The sequence below is a fragment of the Cyprinodon variegatus genome, unplaced genomic scaffold, assembly GCF_000732505.1.
Source record: "Cyprinodon variegatus isolate N-32 unplaced genomic scaffold, C_variegatus-1.0 Scaffold150, whole genome shotgun sequence".
Classification (NCBI taxonomy): domain Eukaryota; kingdom Metazoa; phylum Chordata; class Actinopteri; order Cyprinodontiformes; family Cyprinodontidae; genus Cyprinodon; species Cyprinodon variegatus.
Genome location: NW_015150603.1, coordinates 1,317,286 through 1,332,556, shown reverse-complemented (window position 1 = coordinate 1,332,556; position 15,271 = coordinate 1,317,286). Strand labels below are relative to the sequence as shown.

Here is a 15,271-nt window from a genome sequence, read left to right as displayed (position 1 = left end):
TTGAAACAGCATATAACTGAAAATGAAAATAGTTATGCAATACATCTCTGCTGTTTTTTCATCACAGCACTGATTAGAAAAGAAACAGCACAGTGATACAGACACGTTAGGATAGTGGATAATGTTATCGCTCTGTGTGAATTTTTTTGTATTTTGCTTTGATGTTTTTCTGCACAAAGCAAATAAATAAACATTTGTTTAATTGATTCTCTATAAAGGAAAAAATAAACACCCAAAGGACGGAGGTGACATCCAAATCCAGTGGCAGTGCAAAGCGGCAGAGAAATCCTCCACCTCTACCATGTCAGTGTGCCCTACTTTAACTGCCACTCTTATTAAGGAGAGAGGGGATTAGTCCTAATGGCTGCATTTTGAATGCAAAACACCCTTAAGCACCTATATTTATAATAACTTATAAGGTTAGAACATAATTTTGGAAAAAAAAATTCAAATAAGTTCAGACATCAGATTTAGATGCAATATCTTTTCCAACTATAAGGTTGTCACAATTCTAATGTTTCAAACCAAATATAGCTACACAGCAAAATACTTGATACCATTTTCAATATGATGAAAATAAAAAATGGCTAAAGCACAAAAATAAACATATTTATTAACATGGGAATCTCCCATTTTTCTATCTCAACATGAAACGTTCTTTCTCAACAGAATCAGAGATTTTATTAGTTAAATAAGTGTTCAAATAAATGTAAAATATATACGTAAAAAATAACACAATTTGATGTTTTGTTAGTTTGTTTAAGGTATTATTCTTTTAATGTGAAAATAATCTAAAATCACAACAATTGCAAAAATATGCAAACATTTATAATCGATACCATCCCAAATCAGTGACGTATCTGGATAGTGTTTGAGTATTGATATTTTTGGGCCTTGATACCTTTGACAATACTACATCTTAGCGAGGTGCATTTTACAGAAGGATACACGGTCCTCTCAAATTGTCAAAAAAAAACAAAAAACAGAACCGTTGTCCAGATAACATTACTTTGTAAAATATTTGGACCTCTTTTACTTTTATTACCACAATTATATTTACTTTATCAGGGTTTTATGTCATAAATCAACAACAAGTAGCAAAAAAATAGAGCCCTAATATCTAGTCGATTTTAATCTGCTAGCATTGATTAAAACCAATGGTTACCAGTTTCCTTCTGGATTCAACCAATTGTTAGTTAGAAAAAGAAATGTAATTTAAGATTCTGATATATCATGGGCAAGGCAAGGCAAGGCAAGGCACATTTTTTTGTATAGCACAATTCAGTACAAAGACAATACCAAGTGCTTTACATGATTAAAATATAGGAAAATAAAACAGCAAGTAGGAAAAAAATAAAATAAAACAAAAATGCAGAAACAAAAAAGAACGTTAAAAACAGTTAGACTAGAGAAAATAATAAAGTTGAACTAATGATACATAGAGACATTTTAAATCAATCACTCAAAAAAAAAGAACTTTGATTAGGAGAAAGCCATTAGATGTCCACTTCAGTTTTCCACTCGTAAGAGATAAGTAATGAACTGCCCTTTTTTTCTTTAATTAACCAGAACTAAAGAAAGCGACCCCTGCCATGCTTAAGATGTGTTTTGGGTTTTTGTAGGACCTCCTGAATGAGTTGTGAATTGCTTTTAAACAGATTTCGGTGACACTCCTGAGGGTTCACTACTTTTACTGTATTTTCTATGTTTGTGGATAGCATTTATCAGAAATTTAATTATTTACAGTTCTTCTGGATACATTGAAACTATCAAATACATTTTGAAATTGGGCTAAGTTGGTTTAAATGGCATTTTGAAATCAAAATCCCCTCAGTAAAATGACTCCTAATTTGAACATTGATTTTGATATTTACTCAGTTTAAGTTTAATAGAAATATTTAAGGGAAAAAGAAAACTGTGAAGATTGAGCTACATTTCATGGTATGGTGTGCTCTCTCATAGCCTTGTACTTTAATTTCTAAGTGATACATTCTTTTTTTTGTAAGAAATCAAAACATTTCAAATAGTATTTTTTCACTAAAGGTTCTTCTAAAAGAATTGTATGTTCTTTTAAGGAAACTGTTTTGTAGTGCCACGTTTTATGCATGATGTAACAGCTGTGTGCTTAATAAAAGGTTAGTTTGTCTCCTTTCGGCCATAGAAGTATTAAATCTTTGTGACTTGATGTTTTCAAACATTAAAACTAAATTCTTTACGTGAATGTGAAGCACAATAAGATGCCACATACGCCATGAAGTTTTATTTTAATGGGTGGAATTAAGCAGCCAACGCGAGTTTCCTTTTAGCTCACACCCATTCTTACGTAAAGGGGCGGTTTAAATGCCGGCTGAATGTGAGCCTTATATGCGCATCGGAAGACAGGAACTGGTTAGAAACCACGCTGTAGCTAGAGAGACTCCCGCCTCATTCAAAGACAATACTTTAGTTTGAACTTTAAAGTTGAGTCTTTGAGTTAAAGGACTTTGATCAACATGGCTGAGAAGATAGACTTGGAGGAAATCAAGGCATCCAACGGTGAGGCGCACCACGATGAGCCGCTGGCCAACGGGCTGCCCGGGCAGAGGAAGGGCTACCCGGAGCCGCTGTCCCAGCGCGTGAAGAGGATCGTCATGGCCAACCTGCTGGTGATCCTGACCGTTGCCGGGGTCCTGGTGGGGGTCTTTATCGGGCTAGGTGTGAGAAACGTGTCGCTGACCCAAACCCAGAAGATCTACATCGGCTTTCCTGGTGAGATCCTCATCCGGCTGCTGAAGATGATCATCATCCCCCTGGTGGTGTGCAGCTTGGTGTCCGGAGCGGCCAGCATCGACCCCAAAGCTCTGGGGAAGTTAGGCGGCTGGGCCATGCTGTTCTTCTTGGTGACCACCTTGTTGGCCTCATCCATCGGGGTGGTGATGGCTTTCATCATCAAGCCGGGAAACGTGGACGTGAGCGACGGAAAGGTGGTCAGTGAGATAACCGACGACGTCCCGGCTACCAAAGAAGTCATCGACTCCTTCCTAGACTTGATCAGGTAAGGTTTTGTGCGTAATTGTTTATGTGCGCCCCGCGCAAAGTTTCCTCAAAGGGAATAAACGTGGTTACTCTTACAGCCATTACGCACGCGCGCTCGCTCACCTGAATGCGCGCTGTAAGGACAACAAACGGTTGCATCAGCTTTTTTTTCTCTTCCTCTCGTCATTCAACTTCCCCAGACCAACTTTCCGCCTCCATGCATGATCAACTTACTGTACACTGATCTCAGTATTTAAAAATGCTGGCTCCATGTGCCAATGATGCATTCCTAAACTATTCTATTGTTCTATTATAATATTGATGTAATAATTAATGATCACTTATGTGGCTTTTTTTATTTCCACGTGGAATGGCAGCATTCATTTTGAAGGACTTCCTGGTCATGAGTGGTATGCGTAATGCTAAAAATAAAATAAATGAATAGAATAGGCGAAAAAAAAACCAAACAAGTTTCTCCACCCTCTGTTCCAGTGATGTCAGAGGATTTCCGTTAACAGAAAACTGCCTCTCACCAAACCAGCCTGTAACACAGTAGTGTCTGGTTAGATTATATTTAGACTCAAGCTTGTGCCTCAGCAATAATCTGCACTCACATGTCTCTAATTTAATATGCCTGCTGGCTTATTGACATTAAAATTTGATTCTTTTTCCTTTCTTTCTCTTTTTTAATATATTCAAAACCTTTTATTTGTATATCCATGTGTCATATTTATGTAGCATGTGTTGCTTCACTTGTAGGTGGAAAAAAGTGCCCAGAGAAAAGCAACAACTGAGTCAGAGTCTGCAGTGGCAACATCTTTTGACAATTTAATTTTAACCCATAGGGAGCTGTTACTTTACTTAAAATATCAAAGAGTCTATGGTTAAAATGTGCATCATTTAGAAACATTTAATGGGAAAAGATTTAAGAGAGGAAAAAGAAAAGCTTTTTTTACTTTTTAATATTCTTTTTAGTTATATAACAAGCTTATATGAGTTAATAAGTCATCTTCTTAACCTTGCCTCTAATTAAAAAGGACTTTTTCATCAATATACCGGTACAATAACAAGCAATTCCAGTGCCAGAAACCCACGTCTGAAGACTCCTTAGATGTTTGATTATATCTTTTATTAGTGAGGTCAGAAATCATTCAGCTAAAAACTTCTCTGAACTCGTAGAAATCTCTCCAAATCCGACTGCATATGTGCAGCTGTTGCATAATGTTATTTTCAAGCCAGCTTCCAGTAATAATGGATGGAAATCCCACATCTCCTAACTGCTCCTCCTCCTGCAGCACCAACCAACCTCCATAGGAGCTATTGTGTTTAAAATGCAAATCTGAAGCATAATATGTTATTTATTTACTGACATAATACTTAAGGCTGCATGCAAATGAGCCTCTGATTAGCTTAACCTTTTCTGGTGTTAGACATGTGCTGGTAAAGGGATTCCGAGTATATATGAAAATGGGGCAGGGTGTCTTTGCTTGAAAGAACAACAATGATGATTAAAGTGGCAGCAATGCTTTAGGCATGAAGAGTTCCCTGTACCTGAGTATTTATCAGAACATGTTGTAAAACCAGATGCGTGATTAGCAACATCATCTCCTGAAATTATCCTTTCTGCACCCTCAAATAAGGCACTCCCTCCTCTTTCTTTCTTTCTTTCTTTCTTTCTTTCTTTCTTTCTTTCTTTCTTTCTTTCTTTCTTTCTTTCTTTCTTTCTTTCTTTCTTTCTTTCTTTCTTTCTTTTCTTTTCTTTTCTTTTCTTTTTTTTTTTTTTTTTTTTTTTGAGGGTTTTAAATGCCTGGAAACAATTAGAGAATCTGCCCTTTATTATTCTTTTTATAGAGGACTTTTAGTCCCAGATCAAACAAAAAGCCCAACAGAAGAAAACAGGAGGGGTTGCTGGGAAACAAGAAGCAATGAAGTAACTGTGAAATTTTACTCAAGGGATTTTATTTTTTTTATAATTAGAAACAAATATGGGTCTCAACTCAACTCTAGCAGAACTAATTGTAAAATAAAACTGTTTCTGTAACCCACCATGTTTAGTTCTGATTAAAGTAACATATAAATGTGATTAACCCATAAAGGCTGCAGGTTAATTTTTTACTTTCATAAAAAGCAAAGATTACTAATAGTTTTTTATAGGGCTGAAACAATTAATTGGATCAATTTTGATTAATCGATTAGCAAAATAATCGTCAACTAATTTAGTAATCAATTAATTGTTAACTGGAGTATAGATTCTAAAACATGCCTTTAGGTAACATAGCAAACAACTTATAGCAGTAATTATACTAAAAATTGATAAAATATATTTTATATATTATATAACATTTTAATAAAAAAAAAACCTTTTTCGTCCATCAATATATTTTATAGAGAAAGCCAGAAATGGAAAGATTTCAGTCTCACCTGGTTTAATGCTGCAAAAAATCTTCTTTAAAGAACGTTTTGCACTCAGATTATTAATTAAATAATAAAAAAATAATCAACTGAATAATTGATTAGCAAATTAATTGTTAGTTGCAACCCTAGTTTTTTGTGTATTATTATTATTATTATTATTATTATTATTATTATTATTATTATTATTAGTAGTAGTAGTAGTGGTTGTAGATAACTTGGGAAACAAGTTTCTTACTCGGTTGGCCTTCTGAGTGCGGCATGATTCCAGTTATCAGTTGTTTCATGTTAGAAAGGAAGTTTATCTTCCAACACATGAATGTTTCCACGTTATCCTTATCAGACAGTAGGTTTGTCATTAGAGGGCGCCCCATCTGCCTGCCTGTGTCTTGGTGCCTCTGTTTCTGGGTGGATCTGAGCTGTTGTCCCATGAAAGTCACTCTATTCATAAAACTGAACACATCACCAGGCCGGGCATCATTGGACTACTTTTAACAAGTTCACAGCCACTCCCATGCATCCGTGTTGACATTTCTTATCTCCAGTGTGCCCCTACCTATAAGGTACCAAAAACAAACAAAAAGAGCAAGCTTGTTTGTTTGGCATTCATCTGTATTAATGATCACCAACAATAACAGCTGTAAGGTTTATAAAGTCAAACATTTATTCTTCTCGTTGCCCTGGAGGAGACAACAAAACTCCCAAGAAGACGTCAGACAAATTTAAGACACACCTTTGCAGCAACATGTGATGACTCTGTGTGTGTGAGTTCCAGTCACATTGGAATGACAATGACACCATTGTCATTTAACTCACAATTTACATAGCAATGTCCCATTTACTGTCTTAGCTAGGGGCACATTCTGTAACTGAGTTTAAATACAGCAGTCTGCTGAGGAGAACTTAAGGGGAACCAGGTATTCATGAGCCGGATCGAGTTTCACATTAATATTTAAAACAAAATAACGTCCAAAACAAGGAAGAGGAAGTAGAGCTTTTCAGGTGTGAGCTGCTGTATGCCTAAGTGAGAAAAGGGCAGTGAAACACATGCATTGGAAACCATTTCTAATGTGTGGGTCCTCTTCTTGGTGTCCAAAGCAAACTGTAAAATTGCCTCTTAATATATTAGGGAATTAAAAAGTTATTTTATTTCAGAAATTAGGCAACAAACTGCTGTATTTCAGGGCTGTATTTCTTCAAGTTGTGTCACAGGAAACGTATAACTTAATAAAAAGGACTATTCAATGCATAATTATTCTTTTATTTACAAACAGTCTAACAAAAGAATGAAATGCACTTTTCCTTCAGTGACAATAATGTATAAAATGGACAAAAAAGCTGCTGCCAGTTTTTTTATCAAGGTAGTTTTGAATCTAAACGAAAATAAAGAGATTAAATGTTCCCATTTAACATCAAAGCATGTTTTTAAACCATTATCTGTCTCTGGCTGTTTTATAGCCAGAGCATGTTTGGATTTTTTTGTTTTGTTTTATTGGATTAAACAAATAAGGTGAATGGAAAACAGGGGTAACGGTTAAATGTTCGACTAGATGAACGATAGTTTCATAAATCCAAGTATCATTCCATTTTCCCCGTTATTTGAAGCCTTCCTGTCTCATCTGCAGACATGGCAGACGGCTGCCTCATCACATGATGTTTGAGTCTGATGTTTCCAATGATTGGCTGATTAGTAGAAGCTTGTGAAGTTTATCCCTCATGTTCTAAATCATTTAACCGACTATAGGGGAATCAAGTTCACAAGGTTTTGCAAATTCTTGGGAGATTTTGTTTGCAGTTTGTACCAACTAGTACCAAAAGCTTTTGCATACATTATGTCAGAGTTCTTACCTCCATGGCATTAAATAATAGGAGCACAGAAGGAGTAAAGAGGATTAATAGTTTAGTTCTTTGAGTCATTTTGAGCTGTCTGCATCACAAAGAATCCTCAGCTGACACAGATGATTAAGTGCCTAAAAACTGAGCTTAGTTACCGTTTTTTGTTTTTTTTGTTTTTGCTGTGTGGATTTGTGAAAAGAGATAATTGATTGTGTTTTATTTTTTATTATTTTACAGAAACATCTTCCCCTCCAATCTGGTGTCTGCTGCATTTCAGTCGGTAGGTGTTAAACTATAAATCTGTGATTTATTTCAACAGTCTAGCTTACAGCCTTGCATAACAAAAAGTAGCTTGATAAGTGTTTCATGTGCTTCTGGGCGTTCTTAACTAATAAGCTGATTCTTTCCACCTAGTATGCAACAACCTACAAGCATTTAAAAGGCAATGAAACCATGAACATCACAGGGGAAAAGGTACGTTTTTTTTGTTTTTTTTTGCAGCAATGCTCTAAAGATTTTTTAAATGTTTTCTTTCTTCCTTCAATATAGATTTTTTTTTTGTAAATTTTACCTTTTTCAGGTTCCTGTTGGATCAGAGCAAGATGGCATGAACATCCTTGGACTGGTTGTCTTTGCGATTGTTTTTGGCGTGGCTCTGAGGAAGCTGGGTGAGGAAGGAGAGATCCTCATCCGGTTCTTTAACTCCTTTAATGAGGCCACCATGGTTCTGGTCTCTTGGATCATGTGGTAAGAAGATATAAGCATCAAAGTTTGGTTGTTTTTGACTAAGAGAGCCCAACAAAAATGTCAAAATGTGAAGATGATGATACTGAATGGAAAATGTAAAAAAAATGTACAGTCCATTAGAAAACAACACACAGTTTGAACAACTTATAGGTTGTTTTTTTTAGAATCCTATAAAGTAATTCTGCTATGATAAAAATATTTAATTTTGAGGCTTAGATTTATGTACTTATTTGATCTCATTACACTTTGCCTTTTTTTTAATATACCCGGTAAATACAAAGCAAGATTTACAAACAGTACAGAATCCAGGGCGTTCCATTTCTCAAAGTTTAGAGTTTGCTTTCATAGTTTGGGTAAATGTAGTTGTCAGATGTTGTTTTTATTACAATGCATTGATAATAGGCTAAGTAAGGTTTATCAGTGAGCTACATTTCCTTTGTGCCCTGTTCCAGAAACCTGATCTACAGTATTGTCCTCTTTTCTCTCGTCTGGCTGCAGGTACGCCCCTCTCGGTATCATGTTCCTCGTCGCCGGTAAGATTGTGGAGATGGATGACGTTGGCAAGCTGTTTGCTAGCCTGGGAAAATATATCGCCTGCTGCATGATTGGGCATGCCATCCATGGCCTGCTGGTGCTACCAGGCATCTACTTCATCATTACAAGGAAGAACCCATACACCTTCCTGTGGGGCATATTAGCAGCCCTGGCTACGGCTTTCGGAACGAGCTCCAGGTATTTTCTTTTTTTTTTTTTTTTCCTCTAACTCTCATCTGTTTGCTCAGTCAGGGTTGTTAAATATCCAAAGACTGAGGCTCTCTTGTCTTTAAAGAACACACAGTCTCATTCACTCACCCCCTGCTCTGCTTCCTGACTTCAGCTCTGCCACTCTGCCTCTCATGATGAAGTGCGTGGAGGAGAAAAACGGCGTTTCCAAGCACATCAGCCGCTTCATCCTGCCCATCGGCGCCACCGTCAACATGGACGGCGCTGCGCTCTTCCAGTGTGTGGCGGCGGTTTTCATCGCCCAGCTGAACAACACCAGTCTCAACTTTATTCAAGTCATAACCATCCTGTATGTCCCCTTGCACAGATCACTTAAAAACCATTTTGATATATTTGCAGCTCTGGCTTTGTAATAAATGTTTTGTAAATCTTACAGTTTAGTGACATTTGTGCCTTCTGTTTTAGGGTCACAGCTACAGCGTCCAGTGTCGGAGCAGCAGGTATACCTGCAGGTGGTGTGCTGACCCTAGCTATTATCCTGGAAGCAATAGGACTACCTACCTCTGACATCTCTCTCATCCTGGCTGTTGACTGGCTTGTGTGAGTAAACAACCTGCATTCACCGTCTCGGAGAAGCATTTGTACCACTTGAACCTGCATTTTATTACATTACAACCACAAACTTCAAAGAACTTTGTTTTATACAGCAGACCACAAATCAGGGCATAGGTTTGAGGTGAAAGGTGCATGATATTTGGCTTTCAACATTGTTTTAGAAATACAAAAGGTTAAAAGTGTAACAAGTATATGTGCAAATCCATTTTGCACTTTTCAGATTGTTCCTGGCATTAAATCTTCTTGTCAATTTTGTCCCTCTTTAGTGACCGTACCTGCACGATTCTGAACGTGGAGGGTGACGCATTCGGAGCAGGACTCCTGCAGTTCTTCGTGGATAAAACTTCCAAACACGAAGGAGTAACGGAGCTCGGGGAGGTCAGGATAGAATCTGCTGCAATCCCGGAAAACTCGCCGCTCATCGATAAACGAGGCTTAGACGGTGCTAAAGCAGTCCTTTCTGCCGAGAAAGACTCAGCCATGTAATCTACCTGGAGACTTTTTTTCTTTCACAAACCTTCCGGCACACGGAAAGTTTAAACTCCCCCTTTCACCTCAAGAAAAGAGTCCAAGCAAAGAGGATGGACATGTGCACTACAATGCAAAACAATACTCTTGGACCTCAAACACTTTTCTGGAGGGGGGTTGTCCAGCTAAAATCAAAATAGAAACCATGATACACTCAGTGGGTTATTTAATTTTTTAGGGGGATATAACACTGCAGATGGTGCATTTATTCATGCTGGAAAATGAATATGAGGCTCTGCTGCTCTCGTATCCGTTGTGCATCATTGTTCTTCCGACCGAAACTGTCTTTTTGTGTAAGGAAAAAAAGAGTCAATATTTGAACCTAAAATAGTTTCTATAGTTAATATGAAATATTTTAGATTGAAATATTTATTGTGCAATCAAATATTTTCCAAATGGGCTAAACATAAGTACAGCTTCTTTCACATTTCATCCAGTGGAACTACATGCATTCTGGATGGAGAGTTCTGTCGATTCGCATCAACGCAGGGTTGCTGAAGTGTAACTGTGCTGCGGATGCAGTCGTTTTCTTGTTTTTGTTGTTAAATCTTAAAGTGAGAGTCCTTAAGTCGTTTTAAATAGAGAAATGTGACCAACTGTTTGTGACCAACCCTTTTCCAGCTTATCTTTTTGTTTGGCAACACTTTAGAATTTTCAATTAAAATAAGACACTTTGATTAGAGATCACCTGCAAACTATGACATGCTACTGTAATCATTACCCAAACGGGGTGTTTTGTGATGCTGTTTGTGTAGAGAAAGCAGCTTTTCTCCATGCTGCTGAAAGTAGAGCACAGACAGCTGCTGATAAGAGTTAAGGATGTTCATGATTTGTTTTGACTATCTTAAATCATTTTTTTTAACTGTATGGACATGGGAAAGTTTAATTGGTGGGCTAACTTGCCAAAAACGATTCCAGGCCAAATTTATTCATAGTATAGAGGAAAAAATGCACTTTCTTCTTTAGATTATGATGTTATTCCTGCAGAGTAACCAAAGGTACAATCTGTAACTATCTGCACTATTTCTCTTTTTTTAGATTGTTGGAATCATTCAATTGTACTGTAATGGGTTCCATTTACATTATTTTAGTAATATCTTCTCGTTTGCAGAGAGGCAACGATCCAATAAAGCTTGATGAAGCTTGATGAAGCCCATGTTGCAAAAAAGTAGTCGATCCACTTGCCTTAAATCTGTCTGAAAATGGCCATGATGATATATAGTGAATTGTACAGATGTTTTTTTTTTTTTTTCTGAGGGGGCTTGTTACTACATGTCCTATTTTTTTTTTTGTTGTTTTTTTACATGTTTAGCAATAAACCTGTAATTTTATTTCAAAGGACAGAATCTGTAATGTAAGAGCACAAGTGTTTTGACTCTAGATGGACTTTACCTTGTTATGTAGACAACACAGCCTCAGGTTTAAAATCTGCCTTTACTTCAGGTAGTTTAAGACCAAAAATCTATGTCAGCCTAATGAAGAAAAAAAAAATTACAGCTTCATATTTGGGGCTTGTTTTTTCTGACCCCTGAGTTACACGATCTTTTTTATGGGGGTATTAATAGAGTGATGGACATTGCGTCATACATAATGTATGGTATGCATACTGTTCCCGTTATGCAACTCTCAAGTTACCTTCAAATACAAACTTGTCTGTACATTTTTAAACTCGCAGCAAACCCAGATGGTTCTTCCAGTTAAGTTGAACACACAGTGAGCCCGTTAAAAGAATGTCTTATGGGATTCATGTTTTAAATATAATTTCCAGAAAGGAAACACCTCTGGTTGAAAGCTTTAGGCCTCTGCATGTATTTGTATGATCATTTGTTTTATCTATTATATATTTATTTTAAATCCATATCCAAAGGATTTTTCTGCCAATACGCTTTGACATGGCAGTAACTCCAAATCAGCGCTCCTCCTAAATAGACTGTAATCGATTTGTCATATTTTGTTTTGCTTGTTTCTGATGTGCATGATGGTGAGGCTGAATGGCATGTGTGATTTAGACTTTGAAGAAGACATTTTGTTTGTTGAAAAAGTTTGACTTGTTTTTCCAACCCAATTATTTAATCTTTTCAGTGAAAATAACTATCAGGATTGATTTAATACAAAAACAACACATGTTTTGACTTCTGGATATACAGCAGACCTGAGGTCTCATCATTTCTCTTGTAAAGCCTCTTATATGTTAAAGAAATCTGATGAAATATGCGGGATGTTTTAATACAGTTTTACTGTTCTCTGTTAGGTTTTAATTTTATTTTAAAATGAAAACATGAAGGTTTCTTCAATCAATTTGTTTGTGGCAGCAAGTTTATTATAAGACTATTTAGAAATAAATTGTACTGGGAGATGGCGGTCATTTGGTATAAACAGTAAAATATTCTTTCTTATATTTCTTGTGTCTGTTCTTTTATTTAAAAAAAAAGCATTTTTTTTTTAAATTTTGAACAGTACTTAAAATTACTATTTATAAGTTCCATATGCTAAGCAGTAGCTGGACAATAAATGTGGTATGATTTACATCTATTTAAAAAAAAAAAACATCTCTTTGCAGCCTTTAATAAATGTAAAACCCTGCAGCATAGATGCAAACCAACATAGAAAATAGAGTAAGACTCAACCAAAGGGTTGGAATAACTGTTTCCTTAGCAATTAAGAGACAAATTGTCAATTAAGTAATTTCACCTTAGCCAGGTGAAAACATCCAAGTTCCATAGTTGGCTTTAGCAGCCCTTATCTACTCCTGAAGGGGATACAACAGCATTGCTCATCAGCCTTAGCCTTTTTAAAGCAATTTAAGTTGGTTTAAAACCCTGAAAAATACTTACAAACATGTTAAATCTTCAAAGAAACAAAGAATACTCTTTCAAGTTAGTTTGCTAGATAGCTCACCTTGAAGTCAGTCTGCTTTAAGGCTTCAAGAAACTGAAAGAAACCAAAGAGCTTCATGTCAGATACTACATGTCTCATTTAGCACATTAAAGGTTAAAGTTCATGACCAGTGCTGTCATGAACTCTAACCTTTATTTAATTGGAAAGCATCTCCAGAATAAAATATCCAACAGGGAGATTGCTTCGGTTTGCAAAGTTGCATCAGTTTGTTGCTTTTTTTATTCTTTATATACATTTTTATCAACTTTTACTCAAACTAGCAAGAAATTTAATGGCAACATTAAAATCAGTCTGTATCTGTAGCAATCTCTCTGCTTTATATAGATTTCCCATAAAATAATTACATCAATGATTCAAAACAAGGAGCAGGGAGAGCAGCATGAGAACATTTAACTTTGTGTTTTCTTATTTTTATCAGGCACATACTATGCGAAAAACAACAGATACACGGCCTGCACTGCTTTTGGGATTTTACTGGTATTTGCTGAATTTGAGTGCAATGGCTGTGAAATTCTACTTGGCTTTATCAAATGTCTTTGGTCCTTCTTTGCCCTTAACAGTTTGCAGCATATCAGATTTCAATCGCTGAGAGAAAAAACAAAAAGGTTGTAATAGTTTTCAACCACCTATTTTTAAATAAATACACTTTAGTCTTTTGAAAAATAAAAAATTCAATTTAAGTTCCCCAGATCTCCTGATTTGTTATCAAATGGCCGAAAAGTATTACATTCTATTTTTGAGAGAAAAATCTTTTGGTTTCCCTTATGTCAAAAAGTCTTCTGAATCTAAACCCTGATAAACATCATAGTATTTAAAGCATTTAATCAAATGTTTATTTAAAGACATGCTGTAAAAACTTTAGTGCTGAATCACTAAAACTATGAAAACCAATTCACACCCTCAGTCAAGTGTAAAACACAGCCATGTATTTAGGAGGAATGTAAACACTCATCTCTAGGAACTCTATGTCGAAGATATCGCTCTCTACATGGGAGAGTTGTCATCTCAGCAGACTGATTTGTAACCCTAACCACATGTTGTTCCTGTAAAGTTACATTCCTGTTTTGAGATCATAAACAACCTCCAATATTTCTTAGTGCACTGTGCCATCTAGTGCTCATAAAGAAGCATGGAGGTCCTATGTTTATGAAACATTTGCGCACAGTCCTCAAAATACGACCAAGTGAGTTTGATTGACTTGAAATTTAAAGGTTCTTTTCAAATACTCTGTTGAACCAAAGTATTGCAACCAATGTGAGCCCAAGTGACAATTGATTTCTTTATCCTTTTAAAGTAATTCTTTATTTATTACAGGTTGCAAAATCTTGCAATGCAGGGGAGCTTTTTACCCAACAAACTGAAGCAAACTTACCACATCGGCTGAAAGTCAAGAAGCACCCATGTGGTTTTACCAAAGATATTCATTTACATTCCTGAAGCAGACCCTAAATATCCAAAGACATGAAAAGATTCAACAAGATGCAGAAAAAAATAAAATTTAATGACAAAACCAGACATATGACTTCTATACAATTCCTTGCAAAGTACCTGTACCTATAAAAAAACATCTTAAAATGAAACTGACCAACAAAAAACGGCGCTAATTTGTTAAATAGAAAGAAAATTAAATTTTTAGCTCAACCATATTCATATGTGAGAATATTCAGAGCTAAAGCGTCAATAGTAACATCAGCGTTATATTCAATTTAATTGAGATTCGGCTATTTAAACAGCAGAATGATTCATACTACCTTTGTAAAGTTGTTTTAGATTGACAATAGCAGGATGAGTACAACTAAACATCATCCTTTCATTATTTATTAGAAAAAACAGAAACCTAAGCATTATTTTGCTTCCTCTTTACAAAATTACTCTCTGTTAATATTTAATCATAAAATACAGTTGTAGCTGCAACTGTTGAGGGGTATGCATACATTTGCAAGGCACTGTATGGTTACGAACATGTGCATTATGCAATCTTTTCTACCGGTGAATCAAGTTTGCTCTCAGTGAACCTAAAAATTGCATTTATTTAAGGAAAACTTAAATAAAAAAACGTAAACAAACTCCTTAAATGGTACATGCAAGTTCACCTTCATGTAAAGTTTAAAAATATCTACAATTTAAATAAAATACCTTCAAATGCAGCTTTTATTATTCAAAATGTATGAGGTCCTGAATTTAAGATAGTCAAGCTTTTATTCTTTAATTTTAAACAAGATTGTTACACAAAACAAACTTAAAAAAAAAAAAACGTGCATGGAACAACAATACACCAAAACAGAATGCAGAATTAAGCATAGCTTAAAAAATGAAAAAGTTATATTATCCTGTCAATTGAAAAGTAACTGTAAGATACAGAAAAGGCAAAAACATAAACAGGGCAACTGAGAGACAAATTGCAGATTTTTTTTATATATATATATTAATAATTTCTGCTTTGTTTGTAACCATTTCAGTCTGGTTGATTCTAATATTAGCCTGCTTCACCCTTGAA

At 35.7% G+C, this 15,271-nt stretch overlaps 1 protein-coding gene across 1 annotated transcript; it reads left to right on the top strand.

The window, feature by feature from the left end:
* The first annotated feature begins 2,344 nt into the window (after nt 1-2,344).
* Nucleotides 2,345-11,591, top strand: slc1a5 (solute carrier family 1 (neutral amino acid transporter), member 5). The gene is made up of 8 exons (XM_015377270.1): nt 2,345-3,034; nt 7,501-7,543; nt 7,678-7,737; nt 7,844-8,010; nt 8,509-8,742; nt 8,888-9,082; nt 9,199-9,333; nt 9,615-11,591. Exons 1-8 carry the CDS (start codon nt 2,493-2,495, stop codon nt 9,832-9,834), a joined length of 1,596 nt encoding a protein of 531 aa, XP_015232756.1. The 5' UTR covers nt 2,345-2,492; the 3' UTR covers nt 9,835-11,591.
* Nucleotides 11,592-15,271: the final 3,680 nt, after the last annotated feature.

What these genes read in the sequence shown, in the direction of transcription:
- slc1a5 (XM_015377270.1), top strand. Translation starts at nt 2,493, where the DNA reads ATGGCTGAGAAGATAGACTTGGAGGAAATCAAGGCATCCAACGGTGAG. An exon ending in TGAACATCACAGGGGAAAAG is followed by an intron (nt 7,738 to 7,843) that starts GTACGTTTTTTT and finishes TACCTTTTTCAG; the next exon opens with GTTCCTGTTGGATCAGAGCA. An exon ending in ATTCAAGTCATAACCATCCT is followed by an intron (nt 9,083 to 9,198) that starts GTATGTCCCCTT and finishes CTTCTGTTTTAG; the next exon opens with GGTCACAGCTACAGCGTCCA.